General features: G+C 40.1%; 1 protein-coding gene across 3 annotated transcripts in view; it reads right to left on the bottom strand.

The window, feature by feature from the left end:
• Positions 1-23,678, bottom strand: part of LOC131436594 (SLIT-ROBO Rho GTPase-activating protein 1-like) — a 315,841-nt gene that overhangs the window by 238,199 nt on the left and 53,964 nt on the right. For all 3 annotated transcript variants that reach the window (XM_058605405.1, XM_058605408.1, XM_058605406.1), the window contains one exon: positions 11,906-13,509. In XM_058605405.1, coding sequence (XP_058461388.1) covers positions 11,906-11,999 — 94 coding nt within the window. In that variant the 5' untranslated portion in view covers positions 12,000-13,509. The remainder of the gene's footprint in view (positions 1-11,905; positions 13,510-23,678) is intronic.

Raw genomic sequence — 23,678 nt, 5'->3', positions numbered from 1 at the left:
AAGTCTTCTCCAAATAATGGTTCCATTGATAGCCCCTTTTCAGTTTTTCATAGCACGCATGTCTTGTAACAATAACGCTCCTGGGTTGGACAGAATTAGATTCAACTTGGTGAAGAATCTGCCCGACCTCACAAAAAGACGCTTGTTGGAATTATTCAACAAATTTCTTGAGCAAAATACTGGTCCACCTGACTGGAGGCCAGTGAAAGTTATCACCATTCAAAAGCCGGGGAAAGCAGCTTCCAATCATAACTCATATAAACCCATTGCCAGGTTGTCCTGCATCAGTCGAGACGCACGGCTTGTTGTCAGATACTCAATTTGGCTATTGGAGAAATAAAGGAACGAATGATTGCCTTGCATTACTTTCGTCTGACATCCAAATTGCCTTCGCTCAAAAACAAAAAATGTTATCTGTATTGTTAGACATTAAAGGAACGTTTGATTCAGTTTCCATTGATGTTCTTTCAGACAAGCTCCGCCAACATGGACTTTCAGAGGTTATAAATAATTATACATGGGTCTCTCGCAAGGCTCATGCCTCAGTCCACTTCTCTATCATTTTTACGTGAATGACATTGACTGCTGTCTAGTAACCTCATATACACTAAGGCAATTGGCAGATGATGGCGTGGTTTCAGTTACTGGACCCAAAGCTATTGATCTGAAAAAAACCATTGCAAGATACCTTAGATAAATTGTCCGTTTGGGCTGTTCATCTGGGTATCGAATTCTCTGTGGAGAAAACAGAGCTGGTCGTCTTTTAAAGAAAGCGTGATCCCGCGCAGCCCCAGCTCCATATGATGGGAAGCATCATCGCGCAGGTTTTGACTTTCAAATACCTCGGAGTGTGGTTTAATTCCAAATGAACGTGGGAGGACACATTAGATATCTGCTAACAAAATGCCAACAAATAGTAAATTTTCTTCGAACGATAACAGAGTCTTGGTGGGGTGCTCATCCGGAAGATCTAATAAAATTGTATCAGACAATGATACTTTCAGTGATGGCATATAGATGCGTTTGCTTTCGTTCCGCGGCAAACTCTCATATTATTAAACTTGAGCGAATTCAGTATCGTTGTTTGCGAATTGCCTTTGACTGCATGCATTCGACACATACAATGAGTCTTTAAGTTCTGGCGGGAGTTCTTCCATTGAAAGATTGTTTTTGGGAGCTTTCATCGCGACTGCTAATAAGATGTGAGGTACTGAATCCCCTGGTTATTAATAACTTCGAAAGGCTAGTCGAGCTTCAATCTCAAACAAGTTTCATGACAGTATATTTTAACTGTATGTCACAGGAAATCAACCCTTGAAGATATATTCCTATCCGTGTCAGCCTCCTAAATGTCCCTGACTCAACTGCAGCGCGATGTGCGTGGAATCCCGAAAACATTTCCAAGTAAGTTCAGGCATATTGACTCTGAGAACATGTTTTACACGGACGGATCACGAATTGAAGAGGCTACTGGCTTTGGTATATTCAACAATAATGTTTCGGCTTCATTTAGGCATCAAGAACCTGCATCTGTTTATATAGCAGAGTTAGCAGCAGTTCATTATAGTTTGAGTGTAATCGTCACATTATCACCAAACCATTATTTCCTCTTCACAGATAGTCTGAGCGCAATTGAAGCCATTCGCTCAAACGCTGCTGTCAAAAAGTGAACCGTTTTTCTTGGGTAAAATAAAACAGTGCTTGAACGACACATTGAATAATAGTTATCAAGTCACTATTCCAGGTAATGAGAGAGCCGATATTTTAGCCAAATGTGGTGCTATTGAGGGTGAAATTTTTGAGCGACCGATAACTTTCAACGAATTCTTCAGCGAGCCTCGTAGAAGAACACCTGCCAGCTGGCAAGCTTCTTGGGATAAAGATGATCTGAGTCGGTGGATGCACTCAATTATTCCTAAAATATCGACAAAGGCATAGTTCAGGGGGCTGGATGTGAGTAGGGACTTTATTCGTATGATCGATGCTTCTTGTTTCGGACTACGTTTTGGTTGTTTCTGCTTCCTATAGGTTCGAAGATTCAAACGTTCTTTAGCACGAAGAACATTTGACTTCGAAGTGCCCACTTTTTGGTCACATCCCGAATTGAAACCTCCTTCTTTTGCTTGAACGCCTTCAGTATACGTTTATCCAACTGAGGGTTAGCAGGGTCTTTCAACCCATTTTCGGTTTATCCTCAAAGGTGTTATCCTCACCGAACATCCTGATTGCATTTTGCACGGCTTTTTCACTTACTCCTTCCATTTTTGCTAACTTTCTCAGTGACAGTCCGCGTTCTGTGCACCATTTGTACACAATTTTTCGACGTTGTTCTGCTGAAAGTCCACGCATTTCGAAACAAACTAATTAAAACGAATAAACAACTGCACAAGTGGTTAGAGAAGAGTGTAAACAACAGGACGCAGCCATAAAAATTTACAGACTCTGAACCATTGCGAAATGGCAGCGGTTTTTGGTTGCGTCCATACTTTCTGGAACAGTCTTTATAATTTGTATTTGCTAGGCGGGTTTTACAAGTGCGTTATTGGAATTAATGATAAATTCATTCCAAAATGAAATTTTGAAATCCTAGATTTGTTGTGGATTTTTCAATTTAGGAATGAACTTGAACGTTGCCATTTTAATGTAATCGGTCCTGTCCTCTACACAATCCTGTTTTTTTTTGCTCTCGTGTGTTCCACCTTATATTTGTACCGTTACAATTTTGCGGGTGTGAAAAATTCACACAATCAATCAACTAGTATGCGCAATTATCGATATTCGAAAGTGTGGAAAAAGCATGTCAGTTTTATTCGTATCGTGAATTCAGTTATGCCTCTGACATAACCCATCCGCTTTTGGTTTCTCCGTTCAATTTTCCGAACCGATTTCAATAAACCTAGCCGATTTTGGAAACTACAATTGGGTTGTGAATCAAGTTCAAAGATCAAGTGGCTGTCACTTGTTTGCAAAGTTTCATGATTTATTGTGAGAGTATCATTACAGTACCGTTATTCAAAGTAAAGTCCATCGTTATCTACAACTTCCTCAGAGTGATCCCGATCCTTGATGCTCCTTGCACAGATGGGTACATGATTCCATAATTAAAGAAACGTGTCACTTAATTTACATATTTATTTACTAAATTGCCTTATTTGAAAGATTTTTTCTAACAGTTCAATCATCCCAGATCTAACCTATAGGTGTTTTTTATGCGTTGGCAGCACGTCGTCGGTAGATTTTCGTAAAACCCCGTGCCAATAGCAACCTACGTTTGATGAAACTGTGGCAACTGGGGACATTTGGACCATTCCGAACCGAATGGGAAGGGGAAATCGTAAAAACTTTAATCACCTTTCGTTCTTGTTATGATGACAGTGGGTGACGTGCCAAAGTGGTCCCAGTGTGCAAACCACTCGAACATCGCTATCACTTTGGCTCTGGGTTGGTTATATTATTAGAACTCTGTCTTGCTTTGTCTCTCCAGTGGTCATTTCAATTAAATTTTCGCAATACAACCAGTGTGTGTGTGGGTGGGTGTGTTCTCGCATATTTCGAGTTTCATATCCAATTGATATTGGCAGTCTTGTGCAGCCCGCGTTAACTAGATGGTCACTTGCTGGTATCAAGTTTCACTTTAAATGCAAATGGAGAGGAATGTGGCGCCTATCGAGGGCTGCGATACGAACATGTGTTTTGCGATTCTTCGTCAAGTGGTCCAGCGGTTGCGTAGATTCTATTTTCATACCCATTACACAGTGTCAGCAGTGAAGTGCACTCAAGATAAGAAACTCAGAAAGTGGGGGGGTCAAAGGCGAACTTGGACTAGGGCTGAAGGAAAATTGACTGCAAACGTATTTTGCGTCGTTTTATTTTTTCTGCGGCTCTGCCACTGCAGTATCTCAAATGTCAATGCACTCAGGTTGCAGCGCTTCAATTAGTTTTAATTGGATAGAGAAATAAAGTTTCTCATACTGCAGATGTTGGTCTTATGCCATTGTGTCGTTGAATTGATTTTAGGTATCTTATCTAGAGGGAAATTTCATCTCTGGCTAGGATCTGTTGATTTTTTTTCACAGTGTCCTTTCTCCTTTGTGACTCGTGATTAGGCAATATTTACAAATGCTAAATGTACCAAAAACAAAAGTATATATTACAATTGTTAAAGCAAAGCATCTTTCCCCAAACCGTCGCCATCTAATCTAAATAGGCGGGAGGGTAATATCAGATACATAACTGGATGACAAGAGAATGGTTCAGAATTCTTGGAACGCTTCCTTCATTTTCCTGACTATCGAAAACCATTCTCATTAGTTGATTGATTGTATGAACTGTATCAACTTTCACTTCTTTGCTTCCAAAACTTAATGTTGTTCCTTTACGACTTATTCACGACAACAGTATTGAAAAATAAATAAAGCGGAGCAAAACATGAGTAGAATAAAGAATCCAGTTGCTCAGGTGCACACGGTGCGAATTAATTTAGCATTGTCTAATGTACGAAATGTCTAATTTTTGCCTCTTTGCAAACATTTCAAGAATGTACAATTCTCTCGTTTTTTTTGTGATAACGACCAAAGAGCCACCTAAGAACATTCGCTTTGAAGAGGAATTCAGAAGGACCGGGTACTCGCTAAACGATAGAGAAAAGTTCTTTCTTTTGTTTGGTGTTAAAATTAATACTTTATTTTGCATAGCACCACTGCAATTTCTTCCAAAAGTGGATTGTTAAGGGTTTTTTATTCAATATTATAATATAGTTTTAAGGCACACTGCTTAAGCTCTAAGATGCCAAGGGTATTTACTAATCTTAATTACGACTAACTTAAAACTAGAATAGTATCATTATGTAATGTAGTATCGGGGTAGCGGATTCTCGAGAATTCAGCTTTCATCTGGCGATCGGCAGTGCCCGGTGAATTGAATATTGCATGAGGGTCTTCCATATGGCGTTGGTGAATATCCATGTTGGCCGCATCCTTCGGTCCGTGTGGGTCCGCGGGCAATACCCCCAGGCTAAGAAGGCCCGGCGGGTGGCCCGCATGGTGGTCATCAACTGGAGCGGTCTTCCGTGGGCGGTGATGATGATATTGCCGGAGAGAATGAAAGAGAAATAAATATTGTGGAAAACGTGGTAAAAAGGGGATGTGGGAACAAAACATCTGAAAACTACAGAGATCTAATTAGTTGCCATCGAGATGGTGAAGAGACGGGGAAAGGGGGAACGAAAAAGTTAGTATAGTAACAAAAAAAAGATCTTGTTAGTTCCAATGAAAATGGTGGACAGGGACGGAGATCGAGAGAATCGGGCGGATGTTAGTGTCGAACCTGTAGGTGGAGATTATACTTTATGAGCGAGGAATAACACATTACACTTGTATATCAATGTGTTTAAGATACTGGTATATGAGAAGCATATATAGACTATCCCGACTCGGAAACACATCCCGAACCGGAACCTCAGGTGGTCTACCTCGGGCCCCAAGGGATTCCATAAGCTTCGACCTGGCGTCTCGATACTCTACGCACGACCACACGACATGCTCGATGTCCTGATAACCGTCGCCACAGGTGCAGAGACCGCTCGCCGCGAGCCCAACACACCGAAGATGTGCGTTGAAAGTGTAATGATTTGACATGAGCCGCGACATAACACGAATGAAATCGCGACTCACGTTGATCCCCCATGAACCAAGGTTTCGTCGATATCCTAGGGATAATGGAATGTAGCCATCGTCCCAGTTCGCCATTGCTCCATGAAGTTTGCCAAGTTTGCGAATTGCATGCAACCCAAGGCAATACGCAAACAACGATACTGAATTCTTTTCAGCTTGATGAAATGAGTGTTCGCCACGGATCGGAAGCAGAAGCATCCGTATTCCATCACGGACAATATCGTTGTTTGATACAACCTGATCAGGTCTCCTGGGTGGGCACCCCACCATGATCCGGTTATTGTACGAAGAAAGTTGATTCTCTGCTGGCATTTTGGTTTCAGATACCTAATGTGACATCCCCAGGTGCCTTTGGAGTCGAACCAGACCCCGAGATATTTAAATGTGAAGACCTGCGCTATGGTTTCACCCCTTTGTTGAAGCTGTAATTGGGCTGGTTCTCGCTTCCTCGAAAATACAACTAGCTCAGTTTTCTCCCTAGAGAATTCGATACCCATTTGAAGAGCCCATGTCGACAAGTTGTCGAGAGTATCTTGTAATGGTCCTTGGAGATCGGCAGCTTTGGGCCCTATAATAGACACAACGCTGTCGTCGGCCAGTTGTCTTAGCGTGCAAGATGTGTTGATACATTCATCAATGTTGTTTATGTAAAAGTTGTATAAAAGGAGGCTTAAACATGAGCCCTGAGGAAGACCCATGTAACTGAATCGTATTGTCGACAAATCACCATGCGCGAAATACATGTATTTATCGGACAATAGATTATACAAAAAGTTATTCAAAATGGGTGAAAGACCATGCTGATGCAACTTCTCGGATAGGATGTTTATGGAAACTAAGTCCCCTTGATGTCTAGAAAAACTGACGCCATTTGTTCTTTACGAGCAAATGCCATTTGAATTTCGGTTGAGAGCAATGCAAGACAATCGATCGTTCTTTTGCCTCTGCGGAAGCCAAATTGTGTATCTGAAAGTAAGCCATTAGTCTCGACTCAATTGTTTAGACGTAACAGAATCATTTTTTCGAACAATTTCCGGATACAGGAAAGCATAGCAATCGGCCGATACGAATTGTGATCGGAGGCTGGTTTCCCTGGTTTTTGAATGGCAATAACCCTTACGTGTCGCCAGTCATGTGGGACAATATATTTGTCAAGAAGCTTATTGAATAAATTCAATAAGCGCCTTTTGGCAAAGTCAGGCAAATTTTTCAACAAGTTGAATTTGATTTTGTCTAACCCCGGAGCTTTATTGTTACACGACAAGAGCGCAAGTGAGAATTCTACCATCGAAAAAGGTGTTTCGTTTTTGTTTGATTAGGCGACGCGCATAATCGCATTTCATTTTAGCGTCTAATGCCGCATAGTTTCTATAATTACTAGGTGTTCCGTTTTTCCTAAACTCGAACAATGATGAAGCCCTCTTCGCGTTTAATTCTGAGCACTCTTTGTCCCACCAGGGGTTCGAAGGACGGATGTTAGTTTTCGCGCCGGGTACACGTTTCGTCTGAGCTTGAATCGCGGAGTCGAGAATCAAGCCAGCCAAACACGTGTACTCTTCCTGCGGAGGAAGTTCTTATGTTGTTTCTAGTTTCTCAGATATCGAACTTCCGTAGTCTTTCCAATCAATATTTCGTGTGAGGTCATACGAAACATTGATTGTCTCCGATGGTCTTAATCCGTAGGCGATTGAAATCACGATAGGTAGATGATCGCTACCGTGGGGATCAGAGACCGTGTGTGTTGAAGTCTCCTAAAACCAACGTCGGTGCGGGAAGGAGCTCTATATCACTGAGCCACCGATGCCCAACCGAGACTCTTGGGGGAAAATAGATGGAAGCAATGCAATGCTTTGATTGTAACATGACATGCGACAACTTCAATACCTGGTATCGAGGGGAGGTTAATGCGATAGAAAGAATAGCACTTTTTGATCCTTAAAAGTACTTATCCATAGGGATCATCTCGATCCGGACGAATAATGTCAAAAACGTGGAAGTTTAAGGATATTTCAGATGTTAACCAAGTTTCGCATAATGCAAATGCGTCACATTGCAGATTATTTACTAGAAATTAGAAAGGATCTATTTTTGGGATGATACTTCTACAATTCCACTGTAGAACAGTGATTGTATCCGTGACCTCTGTGGGTGACTTAGCCATCGAAGGATACGATCGCTGAAAGAAGAGGCCATTTTGCAGTCAACTGCTTCAAGAATGTTTTAAATGATGGAATAAAAGCCATTATCAGGCTTTTTAGAGGTTCAGAAATATTGAAAGTAGAGATGATCCAGTCCACAATATCAGAGAATTTAACAAACCCAGTATGTGGCAAATTTCCTGACTGATCTTTAGGGACTTTCGGGGGTTTTGAAGTCCCAGGAAGTGATGGTAATTCTTGCTCGGAATTTAATTTTCCAAAGCCTGGAGCTTTTTTCTCCGGTTTTTTTGCCATCACTTCCAGTTGTTTTAACTTTTTGAGACCCACTAGAAGATACCTTCGAACCCTTACTAGGGAGCTTACTAGAAGATTCATTTCTTCTCTTTCTGAAGCTATGAGGGACCGCCGAAGATGTACCTTCAAGGGGATCATCAGCATCGCTCTCGTCAGCTGACAAACAAGCGTAAAGGTTTACTGGAGGCGTAGCACTCTTCAACATTTCAGCAAAAGAACGCTTGGAATGTTGCTTGAATGAACGCTTCTAGAGTCTTTGCGCAGTTGGTACGCGGGACATTCCGAGAGGTCATGCGGTCCCTCCTTATAGTAGAGACATTTTTCAATGTCTCCACTGCAGGAGTTATCCGCATGACTCCCTCCACACTTTATACACCGGGATTTATTGCAACAATGGGATGATGTATGTCCCAATTGTTTGCAATTGGTGCAGTTTATGACCCGCGGTACAAAAAGGCGAACAGGTAAACGAACTCTGTTCAGAAGGACGTAGTTAGGCAAAGCCTAACTAACTGAGCGCAATTGCTTGCAGTCCAGTATCTTAACATTTTTGAGTAGGGGGTTTTTAAAATCGCCTGCCCCATGCTTACGAATGACCTCGCAAGTCAGACTCGGATCGGTGATCACGCCGTCTATCTCGACTTCGCGAGCTGAAATGTATACGCGATACTCCCGCGTGAAGAGCTCACATTGAACGATCTCGTTAGCCTGTTTTGCACAGGCTAACAAGACCCTAAGTTTTCTGGGCGTACTTTTTCAATCTTTTGCATTGTAGAATATCGTGAGGGCAGGTCTTTGGATAATCTAAGGATGTTAATATATTCCGTTTGCCTTGATCCGGATGTAAACCGCGTACGGACCGGCCGGAAGTTCAAGCCCATCAGGATAATTTTTATACGAAACTTATTGCTATCAGATGATTTCATTTCGTCATCTGGAGGGAGGTCAGGCAATTTTTAACCTTTTGTCATGGCACGGAAAAAAGTCCGTGCGGGTAAAGATTGGAGGGCAAACAATCTAGTGGTATTGAACAATAGGGAAAAAGAGAAAACAAAAAAAATTACTTAGCTTTAGTTTTCAAACGGCGAACGGCCGTCAAGGCCCGGTTCTAGTAAATCGGTGAATATTCCTTTCAATGAAGTGCAAAAACCTCCTTGAGGAAAAAGCCCTTTTTTCTGTCTCTCTCTGCACTGTCCAATGAAACGTTTCTCTTTTTATCACTATATATGTATATTTATCACTGTTTCTAATGTATTTGTAAACAATAGAGCATCAGCGCCCAGCGGGCACTGGCTAACGGTTATTACGCTGATCGTCTTAACGACTGTCAGTTAGTTTGCTAAGCCCTCGAGCCTTTGGTAGGTAATATGAAGCTGTGGTCGACAGTAGGCCAAAGCTTTAGCACTACCGGAACAGTATATAACGAAATATACCGTGAGAGATGCCTAAAGAACAATTGTTACAATTTCTACGCAGCCATGACACTCTCTCGCTCTCCTGTTCTAGTTTAGCATCGTGTCACTACGCCAAAGATCTTTTGGAATGGTATAAAGCATGTTGTACCGGAAAATGTGAATCTACCTAACTGTCCGAAGTTGCGAAGCTGCAACTATGGAAAAGATTCGAAAATCTTTGACAAAAGTTAAGGTTTTGGACAAAAGCTACGGTCCACCAGTTCCGATAGTATAAATCCACCAAACAGGTAAGCCGTGTGGTATCCGGCGGTATTATTTCTACCAAGAATTGATTTCCTGTTCCATGTCGTAAAAGACTACTAAAACGGGAACTCGCAAGTCTAGGTGTATTTCCGTGCCGATGATTGAATGACTGCAAGAGCTCTAAAAAAGGCAGTCGTAAACGGAACATTTGTGGGCTTTTCCCTTGCAAAGCTCAAAACTCCGTGTCACAGTTAGACTGACAAATTGAATAGAAATAGGAAAGTGTGTTCGGAATAATCTAACAAACTCTATAAATCCTGTTTACCCTGTAGTTCCGGAACCGGAAGTAGTATCCACCACAAATTTAGGTAAAATATGAAACTGGAAGACTTTTCCTTTGAATCTATAAATTTGTGAAAATCGATTTGGCCATCTTGAAGAAATGTGAGCAAGATCCATTTTGCAGTTTTTAATCATCATTTCCAATTCTTCCGAAACCGGATTCAGATGACCGGAATAGCCGAAGTTGGTTCGTTTGCCAGCAACAAATATGACCTCTAAATTGGAACAGTTTTGAACCTACACACTTAAAAAAATCCCTGTGATTTTACATCTTATTAGATGCACATAAATGGAGCGTCACAGTTCACGCAAATTTACATGGAAGAGCATTTAATATTGTGTCTAAAACTCCAGGACATGAAATTCATTAAAATAAAAAAAGAATACTGAGAGCAACCGCCGCGACTTGAACCGAGAATCATTGGATCGCAAACACGTCTGTTACTCGACAGAGCCCCAGAAACACACATCTGCTCGGTTGGTAAAAGGTGCATTTAAATTCATACAGTCGCACCTGCTAGTAGAACGCAAGTTACAGTCGAAACCAGTAAAATTCAAGCTCATCTAACATTAAGTCATTACAAATAAAATTTTCCGTCATTTGACAAATTAGGTCTTTATGAATTACATCGTATGAGGTATTAGGTCACCTGTATTATTCAATTTTTTTTTGTGTGTAGTTAAACCTAGACTTATTATCTCATGCTCTATTTCGATTAAACCAATTAAACGAAATTTAACAAACGAAACGCGTAGCTTTAAAGATAATATGAGCTTTAATTCAAATCAAGATTTGCGAAAATCGGTTCAAGCATCGCAGAAAAATCGAAGTGAATTCTATTTTTGGAGTTTTTCTTTATCACTTTTAGTGCTTCCGGAACAGGAAAAATGAGAACCAGTAGTGCCAAATTGAGTTTTTATATCCACAAACTAACAAGCTCTGCCAACTAGAAGAATTTATCAGACAGTTTTATGGAATTTGTGTCTGTTTTTAACCATCGTTCGTTCATGAAAAAATAATAATGAAAATGGTAATTCTCCACTTATCACGCTTTAATTCCGAAACCGGAAGTAGGGTCCGGATAAAATGTTCTAAAAAATTTTAGGAAACTATAAGACCTTTCATTTGAATTTTAGTTTGTTAAAATCGGTTGAGCCGTTTCAGAGAAAATTGATTTCCTAATTTCCACATATCACCATGCAACTCCGGAACCGAAAGTCGGATCCAAATGAAATTCAATAGCAGGCTATGGGACCATAAGACCTTTTATTTGAATCTTAGTTTGTAAAAAATCAGTTCCGCCTTCCAAGTGATTGCATAACCTTTCTATATGAGAAAAGCAAAAATTTCACTTAACCTTTTCTTAATAGGATTTTTCAATAAAAATTGCTTCATTTTATATCCATTCTGAGAACTAGTGTTATGATAAACATTAATTTACTATCATTCAAAAGTTACTCTTCACGAGTTTTACAAATGTTTAATAAGCGAATTTCGTTTGCATGGGAATGTTTAGGAAACGCGTTTGAATTTCAACTAAAGTAATGGTTGATTTTCCATTGCGATTTTTATTTTGCTTTGTGCTGTTTTTGACATTAGACAGCATTAAAAACAACATATTTTTCAACTACTTCAATATGTGCAAATCAAATAGCAAATTGGTTTAATCAACTAATTATTAGTTAAAACAACAACTGCAAAAATAAAAAATTGCGAGATCGTAGTTTTTTGATTGGAGGGTTTTCCGTGTGGTTTTGACAATTTAAAAGTTATACTCACTGTTAAAGAGATTAAGCTTGCGGGTCGATCCTAGCCGCCGAATGGGACTTTTGATGTCCACATCGTTCTCGTCCATCAGCGTGACGCCGTTCATCGTTCTTGGCTGTTGTTCCTTCGAGATCGGAAACTTATCCTGGAGATTCACTGCTCGCCAGATGCTGCTCTGTCAGTAGGAACTCGTAGTACACTCCACAACTTACTTATTCCATTATTACTATGGAAATTCGATTAATATTTTAATCAGCACACTCTCCTTTTATTGTATCCTAGCATGAAGCAGGTTATGTGCTAATGTGATACAAATTTTCACCAAACACTTTGCACCTATTCTTATGAAAAAACGCCTAGGATGCCAATGATCTTTAGAAAACACTAGCACTCTTTTGACTTCAGCAGAAACTAGCACTTATTATCGAAACGATCAGAACATTGCACGGAATTCCAAACATCAAATGACAAAGTTTTCACCACTTTATCAGACTTTCGAACCAATAAGAATCAATATCAGATATCAGCTGTGAAAAATAAAATAAAAACACCGCAAATCACTTGTCGACAAAGATTCGAACACACAGCAGCGAGCGGCTTGTGTGCGTGTGTGACTGACATTCAAGATTCTCTCAAACGTAGGGGGAATACAAATCCACTGCTTTACGGCCAGCCAAACCAGAGTTGAATAAACTTCTCCGATCGTTGAAACGTTTGCTGCCGCAGATGTCCGCCCCAAAAATATCAGGATCAGTAGACCGATCGTCTGGAGGTGCTCAACTCAGCGGGATGACGTAATACCGTGTGTGGATGCAACTGCGCGGCCAGCCACAAATAGATTCCACTCACGACGCTGTCTTGGATGACCCTGCATTCACGAAACCGCCTGACAACACCCACATGTACCAGCAGCGTCACCAGCCGCGTCCGAAATTCCACGAGCGACGCCGTTGTAGGTTACGATCTACCGACACGATACGGTTCACCGGTTTTTGTAGGTAGGCACTAGGCACCTAATCTCACACACGGAACACAAACGCGAAGCAATGTCTCGAAAAACGCGTCCCAACGGTCCGACGGTCGGCGAACTAGTAAGTGAAGTGAGTGAAAAGGAACGAAGTAAGCTCTCGACTCGGTTGAAACTCTGTTTCTGTTTATTTTGGTTGTTGTTTTTTTCCCCAGCTGCTGACAGTGCGCGCTGCTACCACAACCGGCCAGAAAGAGAAGGATTCCTCTGGTTCTTGTGCGGATCCCGCGCAACAGGACGAGGACAGCAGCAGACAGCAAGGCAGGCAAAGTGCGGATTGCTTCTTCGATGACCGGACGGCGGGCGGCTTGTAATTCTATTAGCTGGGGCACCACCTCACGCTCGTAGGATAAAGAAATGCCGGGAAAGATGTCGTATTTCCAAGGTGGTATATTCGTTGGCCTACGCAAATATGGCGGTGGTCAGTTCTCGGCTATTAGAGAAAGAATGTCGTGAACAAACAATTTACACTGCGGCGAGAAGGCACAAACACGGCGGGGGTTGTTGGCTGCATGCCGCTCGTTCGGGCTCTGACGGTGGCAGTTAAAAGTGGCTGAAAACTTGGTGCTTTAGCGGTAGCCGTTGATGTCTGGAAAGTGATACGGAAAAGGTGAAATTAGAATCTATTGGAGCTGATTAGCAAAATGTTACAGAATACACAACTACGTGTAAAGACATACGAACAAGATCAACTGATAATACACCCGAAAGAATAGAAAAGAATTGGGCGAATCGTTTCGTCACTTAAGAGAAAAACAGTTTTAATCCACCTCTTGGTTTTATGATACCTTTCTCATATTACTCATACCATCATAGATATTACAGTGGAGTTCTAGAAACCACTGTTCATTGAATGTAAACAGGAAAGTTTGTTCGAAAGAATCAAAATACTCTATAGTTCCGGATCTGGAAGTTTTATCCACACAATCCATTTAGAATACCGGGGAAAAAGTTCTTCCACTTTTTTTTTCGATGGAGAGAATCTCTCCGTATTGGGACATAGTTTTGCAAATAGAAGAATCGATGACGCTTGAGGGAAGATCATGCACACGTCCTTCTATCGCACTATCTTCCATATATACTGGAATGTTGTACTTAATGTTCTCGTGCTCCACATAGTGCACATTGTTATTGAATTGTATCCTTTATAAAACTGGATGTAAACACGATTATTCGTCTTATTGTATTGAAGTATATGCACACGATGCATTTGCTTCTTAAGCCAACAATAATTGTATTCTTTCGTAGCGGAGTACAGTGGTCCAGAACTGGAAAAAGGCGGTCAAAAGTCTGTGCTGACCTTCACTGATTGTGTCTTCGAAGACGTTTTACAAGATTATATAACGCTTCTTTTGAAAGTGGCGCCTTAATTTTTCCAAGGGGGTAGTACTAATTTCGAATAAAAATAACGTTAAAAATTTTTTTTCTCTCTTATCTCGTTTTGAAGAAAAAATATTTTAAGTATTTTTGCTGAAGATATAAATAATGTAAAAAAAATATTTTTGAGATATATTCGCTTTATTTTAAGAACACCTTTTTAAGATTTATCTACGTAGAATCTACCTCCTTTACCTAAGTATCTACTACAAAGTTTTAGATAGCATTCAAATGAGTAACTTTTCCCAATACTTTCCACAACCTAATCAATCAATTAGGTAATCAATGTTACCAAATAAATCATTACAATATGTTACTTAGTCGCATTGCATTCGATCAATCAGTATCTGTCACGCTATCGTCCGAGTTTTCTGAGTCGCTAATTTCTTACTCTGTATTTTCTTGTTCTGTTGTAAGTTCTAGCATATCAATTACTTCCAGAGACAATTCCTTTCTAGCTTTCAAATTAATATAGTGTATAACAAGATAATAATGTACTATACATGCTATGCATGTATGCAAACATATGAAAGATATTTCTATCCGATTTCCGAGGAGGAGTGAAACCAGCGACTACCAGTCTGGACGCGCGTAAACACGCATAAACAAGCTTTGACAATTAACAATATTAGAAAAAATCTGTGTGGAATCCGATACAATTTTTTTAGGCCTTTTCAAAGTTAGTTTATATTAATGAAAATCCAAAAAATTATCAAAAGTTCAACACATATTTAAAAAATGGAAATATCGATTTTTTTCCCGAGTTATTAATTTATTAATTTTAGTTGTTTGACGTAAAGCCGCCATAACTAAGTTCAATTTTTGCAATGACTGAGCGGAAACATATATTGGAGAAGCCAAATGAATGAAAAACTAACAGAAAAGATGAATTTTAGAAAAAAGATACGCTCAGAGACAGGACTCGAACCTGCGTTCTTATGCATTCCGTGCATACGCGCTACCATTTCGCCACTCTGAATCTTGTTTTAGTCACTCTAAAACGCCAAACAGACACAATAGCGCGTACATCGAACATGGTCTACATCCTGGCCGTCACCCGACCGATACCTTATATCCAAACATCTTCTCTGTCCATCAAACACTAGTCTTCTCGCTTCATACCTATTTCTCCGATCAAGCATTGAGTAGGAGAGTGTATTTATAATCGCTTGTCACCTTCTTTAATGGTGCCAGTCGCTGGCGCTCAGAGACAGGACTCGAACCTGCGTTCTTATGCGTTCCGTGCATACGCGCTACCATTTCGCCACTCTGAATCTTGTTTTAGTCACTCTAAAACGCCAAACAGACACAATAGCGCACTCAGTGAATCCTTGTTGTTGAAGGCACGAGAAAGTGAACGAAGTCCTTTTGCGTCCATAATTTTGGCTGGTCTCCACTACCTTCCTTACGAGCAGTTGTACCGTATACTATTTGCCGAGATTTCTGTGCAGTTCGTGAACAAAACATAAAATACTAGCATAACGAGGAGAAAGAGAGCTAACACATACACACTCTTAGTTCTATCTGAGCTCGTTTGTTGTTGAGCATACAGGCCTCGAAAAAATTCCAAAATTTTAGTTGTCACCCGTTATATGCATTAAAAGAACGGTTTGGCAGCTACTGATTTATGTCCACGTTTTTATTGATTCGAACCACTATGCGGCGGTAGCTTTTGTTCGTTTGGTTTCTCTCATTTCGAGATCGTTCTATTGTTCACTACACAATACTGTACTTGGTTTCATCGACTGACTTGGATGAGATGTGAAAGCGAACTGATTTCTAAAGCTTTGTATGGAATCATAAGACATTTATTTTGAATCTAGGTTTGTGAAAATCGACCACGCGATATCTGTGGAAAGTGAGTGAATAATTAGGTTTGATTTTCTTTATGGCGTGTACGAAATTGAACAAGCACGTTGTGTGCATCGTTTGTAAAGGCGTGTTGTGTTTTCTTCTTCCATGCCAGCACGTACTGGCTTTGTATCGTCATTTTATATGACGATTTAAAAGCTTTGACACACCGTAATTGCGAAACCGGAAATCAGATCCGTATGAAATTTTACAGTAGCTTTTTCAGACAATATGTTATATTGTCAATTTAAATCAAGATTTGTGTAAATCGGTTCAAGCATTGCTGAGAAATCGAAGTGAGTTATACTTTTGAAATTTTTTTCAACACCTTCGATGCTTCCGGAACAGGAAATGGAGATCTATCAGTGCCGAATCAAGTTTTATATGCCCACAAGCTAATGAGTTCTGCAAACTAGAAGAATTTTTATGGGATTTGTACTCATTTTTGCCATCATTTGTGAAAAAATACTCATGAAATAGAAAATATCCCACGTATCGCACATTAGTTCCCAATTCGGATAAGATGTTCAAGAAAATTTTAAATAATTTCAAGACCTCTCGTTTGAATCTCAGTTTGTAAAATCGGTTAAGCCATTTCCGAGAAAATTGAGTGCACATTTTATACAGTTGGGTCTCGTACAACGCCGATTTGGATTTGCCGGTATTCGTTGTTGCCGGAAAACCGCGATATACGAGCATAAGGGATTTCGACTAATTGGACCTGTGAACGGTTTTCTCCCTTCAGTCGACAGATAGAGACGTATTATCTTCGACGAACTTATTGTAGATACTTAGACCAACAATTTAGTGTAATTTGTCAGACATTTAGTTGAGAACTGCTCCGCCAGGGGCACTTTGAAAAATGCATGATATAAACCATTTGCTTACAACAGACAAAACAATTTGAGTTTCAAGTAACTCGCAAATTATAGTATTTTGAAGAATGCGGGAATTCAATGTTTGTCAAACAGCTAATATTCATTCCGAATATTTCTGTAGAAGACAAAAAAATAATCCCTTACGAAGTTTTCCGGGAAAACTATTTAAATTAGATTAAGTTTCAGATTAGTATTATACTGTTACAAGATTCCGATGAGATGCCACCGTAATGAATATCATTTATTTATAGGAAAATGCGACTCTACTGCCATTTAGAAAACACAACGGCCATTCAGCGACGACCGTCACAGTAATTTTTCATGAGAAAAAGACGTCCTCTTATCGATTGTAAATGTATATCTTGGACCTACCAAAAAGCAAATGCTTAGAGGCCAAACCTGCGAAGAACAAAAAAAATATCACAATTAGTATTGAACCGACTTGCACTCTGTGCGCCTTTAGAGAAGGTGACAAGCGATTATAAATACACTCTCCTATTCAGTGCTTGAGCGGAAAATAGATATAGAGCGAGAAGACTAGTGTTTGCTGAACAGTGAAGATGTTTGTATGTATGGTACCGGTCGTGAGACGGCTAGGATGTAGATCATGTTCGATATACGCTTTACCATGTCTAGTCGTGTTTTAGAGCTGTGTCTATCACAAGGTTTAGGGTGGTAAAATGTCCTGTCTCTGAGCGTATCTTTTTCCAAAAAAATCATATTCTCTGTAAGTTTTCAATTCATTTGGCTTCTCCAATATATATTTTTACACTCAGTCATTGCAAGAACTGAAGCTTAATTGGTTCTGATCAATAACGAAGTAGCAATACACGGACGGTCTCTAATGCTAATGCTTAACAAACATTCTAGTTTCATTCAAGTTTCGAATAACATGTTATGGGAGAATTCTCTAGTGATATTATAACTTTGAAAACTTACATAAAAAAGTCACAATAGAAACCGTTTGAGAACCCGCAAAAAAAAAAGAAACTTGAGTGTATTGTTTTTTTTTGCAGCAGAAAAACTAGCTTCTACTTTGGAATACGCCAAATTGTCCACACGATAAGAAACAACCTTTCAAATGACTGGCAAAACAAAGAGGACGATGGAATGGCCCCAGAAATAAACTGTCAAATTTAAATAATTTAAAACGATTTCTATTAATTTATATCTCACTGATGATGACGGTGATCTCCAACAGTAAATCAACAGACTCCGTCGCCAGCCAGACAGCTCTTTGTTTCACTGGTAAATTAGTTCTTTTTTTGTGTGTGGCATTCATTTATTGTTGCGGTTTGGAGCATATGGTGGCGTCGAAGATACTTCTTCTACTGTCAACCATGTGTGCTGCGTGTGTGTATGGACAGAGCTGCCTGCAGAATCTAGCTCCTGATTTATTGTGTTTGCTCTTGCACTCATTTATCGCAATCAGAAATGGCGAATGAGAATCCCCACCCGTCATTATCACAAATCAGAATTCATTGTGATTTGCTACGACTCAACGGTAGCGTGTGTTTGTGTATGTGTGTGTGTGTGTGTGTGTGTTTTTGTGCATACATGAATCTGTCTGCTCTAGATTTTATCCCGTTCCGACAGTGCTTGGATGCCCTTGCGAGAAACAACGGAAATCACAAATTTAATCACTGATTAAATTCACTCGCTCTCGTACTCGTCAACTGATCTCCTGCGGGGCTGTGTTGGTCATTTACTAAAGCTTCTCCCTTGCATTATTGACGCAGAAGCACTGAATTTGAGCGACATATGCCGTGATGATGCTGTGCTAATTCAATTATGTTATGGTATATAGTAGTCAGTGTCTTTGTTATCCTCGAATGCCGACAAGTCCGCAGCCACCAAACTGGACCACTGGCAACAGCGGGAAGATACCAAACACGCACAAGAGCCGCTCGTGCCTTACGGGCATGCTAATCTACTCTGCTTTGAGATAGCCTTGCCCGAACTCTCTTTCAATTAGCGCGAATTCCGCGTGGTACGACCCGACCATGCTTCGGCGCTCTACTCTTGCGCCGGCCTCTCAAACGAGATATGCTAATTGTGAAGGTGGTTACTGGAAACTGGTTTAGCAATACCTGCCATCGAAATGATCTCCATTTTTTGAAAAGTTATGCAATCACTGTGAAAATCGGTTGTTTAACCGAGGCCCAGAGGGCCGACTGTCATATACCATTTGACTCAGCCCGACGAACTGACCAAATGTCTGTGTGTGTCTGTTTGTCTGTCTATCTGTCTGTATGTGTGTATGTGTATGTATGTAACAAAAATATGCACTCACTTTTCTTGGAGATGGCTGAAACGATTTTCACAAACTAAGATTCGTATGAAAGGTCTCATGGTCCCAGAGCTTGCTATTGAATTTCATCCCGATCCACCTTCCGACTCCAGAGATATAGGATGATATGTACCAAAAAATATGAAAACTATACATAAATATACACTCACTTTTTTCAGAGATGGCTGAACCGATTTTCACAAACTAAGATTCAAATAAAAGGTCTTTTGGTTCCATAGCCTGCTATTGAATTTCATTTGAATCCGACTTCTGGATCTGAAGTTACATGGTAATGTGTGAAAATTAGAGAAAAAGTGTGCACTCAATTTTCTCTGAAACGGCTCAACCGATTTTCACAAACTAAAATTCAAATTAAAGGTCTTATAGTTCCCAAAAAAAATCTAGAACATTTATCCGGATCCGATTTCCGGTTCCGGATCTAAAGCATGATAAGTGGAAAATTATCAATTTCATTAATTTTTTTTTGTGAACGATAGTCAAAACCAGGTACAAATCCCATAAAACTGTCTGATGAATTCTTCTAATTTGCAGAGATTGTTAGTTTGTGGGCATAAAAACTCAATTCGGCACTACTGGTCCCCCCTTTTCCTGTTCCGGAAGCACCGAAAGTGGTGAAGGAAAACTCCAAAAATAGAATTCACTGCGATTTCGCTGCGATGCTTGAACCGATTTTTACAAATCTTGATTTGAATTGAAGCTCATATTATCTTTGAAGCTACTGTGAAATTTCATCCGGATCCGCAGTTTCAGGGCGATGAGTGTCAAAAGTTTAGCTTGACTTACATAAGCAGAAGTAACAGAAACGCAGGTTCAATTCGTTTGTTAGATTTCGTTTTGGTTTAATCGAAATAGAGCATGAGATAGTAAGTAAGTCTAGGTTTAACTAGGTTCAAAACTGTTACAATTTGGAGGTCATATTGGTTGCTGGTTCAAAATCTGTTATATATTATGGCTGCGTTTTGTTGTTTACACTCTTCTCTAACCACTTGTGCAGTTGTTTATTCGTTTTCATTAGTTTGTGGACTTTCAGCAGAACAACATCGAAAGATTGTGTACAAATGGTGCACAGAACGCGGACTGTCACTGAGAAAGATAGCAAAAATGGGAGGAGTAAGTGAAAAAGCCGTGCGAAATGCATTCAGGAAATTCGGTGAGGATAACACCTTTGAGGATAAACCGAAAACGGGTCGAAAAAAAGATTCTGCTAACCCTCAGTTGGATAAACGTATACTGAAGGCGTTCGAGCAAAAGAAGGAGGTTTCAGTTCGAGATGTGGCCAAAAATTTTGGTAAGAAAGCTATGGTCTGGCCAGCAATTTGTAGCTGCGGTAAGATTTCGAAACCTTTCATCACCACTGCTTCAATGAACAGCGAAATATACATAAAGGAATGTTTACAAAAACGACTTCTACCCATGATTCGAAGCCTCAAGGACCCTGTTGTCGTCTGGCTAGATCTTGCTTCTTGCCACTACTCGAAATCATCGGTAGAATAGTTTACTACCAAAAATGTCACTTTCGTCCCAAAAGACATTAATCCACCAAATTGACCACAACTTGGGGGAATGTTGGGCATTAACGAAGGCACATCTTAGGAAACATGTCTCAACAGCCGAAACAATTCAACAGTTCGAAAAAGATTGGAAAAAGTGTCAAAACTTGTCGCCAAGAAGTCTGTACGGAATTTAATGAGGAACGTTCGCAAGAGGGTGCGCCAGCTAGTCTACAATGGCTAAGTAGCAAATGTTGAGAATAATATTCCGTTGTTGTAGTCTAATATTATCAGTATATCGAATAAAATTTGAATATCTAACACTTGTGAATTATTTACAGCGAAATCAAAGTGCGTCCATACTTTCTGGGACAGTCTTTAACCTACAGAATGAAACAGTGCTTTGTTCGCGTAGGTCATTCTCAAGAAAACGAAGTGGGTTCACAATTACATGTAATTCCAGCACCGGAACCCGAGAACCGGTATAATCTAAGTCGGTTCGTATGGCCACCAACTAACATGACGTACAAACTCTACTAGTTTTCATTCAAATTTTGAAGATTTAGTACGATTTTGCCATCGCACTCTAAATGATGATTTAAATGTTTGTCGTATTCGAAAATATGCAGTAATTTTTGGTCGGACCATAAGACCTTTCATTTGACCATTTTATTTTATCGACGGTTTTGAGTCCAGTTTACAACATTTTTTACGGTTTTTGTTCCGCCAGTTTAGGTGATGGTGTACAATATTGAACGCACATAACACCGGAACCGGAAGTCGGATCCGGATGAAATTCAGGAATTCCGTATGGGACCGAAAGACCTTTCATTTGAATCTAAGTTAGTGAAAATCGGTTGAATCATCGTTGAGAAAAGTGAGTGAGATCCATTTTGGTGCTCCCGGAACCTGATACCGGGAACCAGGATAGCCGGAATCGGTTTGTTTAGTTGATAATGACTATCGATTTGTGTAGTTTTGAGTCCAGTTTAGAAATTTTTTTACGTTTTTTGTTTCGCAGGTTAAGTGACGGTGTACAATATTGAACACACTTTACCCTATAACTCCGGAACCGGAAGTTGGGTCCGAATGAAATTTGGGGTTTTTTTTGGGACTATAAGACCTTTTATTTGAACTTAAGATTGTAAAAATCGATCACGCCATCTGAGGAAGAAGTTTGAAGTAGGACTTTTTTTCATTAATCTCCCTGTAATTCCGGAACCGGAAGTCGGATCAAAATAAAATTCAAGAACTTTGTATGGGACAGTTGTACCTTTGGTATGAATTTAAGTTTGTGAGAATCGGCTCAGCCGTTTCTGAGAAAAGTAAGTGCACTAATTTTCATTTTTTTTGCGCACATCACCCTGTAATTCCGGAACCGGCAGTCGGATTCGATTGAAATTCAGGAACTTTGTGTGGGGTTACAAAACCTTTCATTTAAATTTAAGTTCATGAAAATCATTTAAGCCATCTCTGAGAAAAGTGAGTGCAAAAAATGTTACATACATACAGGGTCCGCCATCTAACTTTTCTTTTTTTAACTAGCGATTATTTCGACATTGGTAACCTTAATGTCACTTTTGATTTGACAGAAACTTAGTTTTATCCTTCCGCTGAACGAAAATGGTTGTGTATACGCTTGAGGAACGCGTGAAAATAGTGCAGTTCGACTTTGAAAATCATGGTAATGTTGCGGAATGTGTGCCAAAAAATCATCTTCTCGGATGAGGCACATTTTCATCTCATCGGGTATGTTAATAAGCAAAATTGTCGCATCTGGGGGACGAAAAACCCGCACGTTATCATGGAGAAGCCGATGCATCCTCAGAGAGTGACGGTTTGGTGCGGATTTTGGTCTGGCGGCATCATTGGGCCATTTTTCTTCGAAAATGAGGCAGTCGCCACGGTCAATGGCGAGCGCTACCGCGCCATGATTAGCGATTGTTTCTTCCCGTTACTTGAAGAGGAAGACTTGGACACCATTGGTTCCAACAAGACGGCGCTCCGTGCCACACAGCCAACGCTACGATCGATCTTCTGCGCACAGTCTTCGAAGATCAAATTATCAGTCGAAATTCGGATGTCGTTTGGCCGCCTCGGAGCTGTGATTTGACACCGTTAGACTCTTATCTTTGGGGGCTGTCAAAAATAAGTGTTATGTGGACAAGCCAGAGACAATTCAAGCCATGAAGGACAACATTCGTGCAGCCAAAGCTGAAATAAAGCTGCATACAATCGAAATTGTACTAAAAAATTGGACCGACCGTATGGCGTACTGCAAGGCAAGCCGAGGCAGCCATTTGAATGAAATTATATTCCACAATTAACCGGAAGGATTGTACTTTAATATGAAAAAATAAATTTTTAAATCGGATGAACCGGTCCCTGTACATACACACACATACACACATACAGACATTTTTCGTACTCGACGAACTGAGTCGAATGGTATATGATACTCGTCGTTCAAAAGTCAGTTTCCACAGTGATTGCATAACCTTTCTATATGAGAAAGGCAAAAAACAATAATATTTGATTTCTATATCGTTTTATTCAAACTAGAAGGCAATAATACCATCGCAACTGAATCGAGATGCGAAGCGAAAGCCTAACCTACCGCTTGCATATAATTCCAGCAGAAGAAAGAAAGTCAGTGCACGGCACTGCGAAGCAAATCCACACGAGAAAGGATGTCGTGTGTTTTGCGTTCATAATAGCTTCCGTTCATTAGGAAAAATCCCCTCGGCACGGTCAAAGTATAGCCGGTCGTTGGAAAATTCTAGCAACTGCCAGAAAAGAAGAAAAATACCCACAGGGGACAGAGAAAAATTAGACTCTCGTTAGGAAAACA

This window comes from Malaya genurostris, chromosome 3, assembly GCF_030247185.1.
Source record: "Malaya genurostris strain Urasoe2022 chromosome 3, Malgen_1.1, whole genome shotgun sequence".
NCBI classification, from domain to species: domain Eukaryota; kingdom Metazoa; phylum Arthropoda; class Insecta; order Diptera; family Culicidae; genus Malaya; species Malaya genurostris.
Note: the sequence above shows the minus strand (reverse complement) of the source record. Positions and strands in the feature narration are given on the sequence as shown.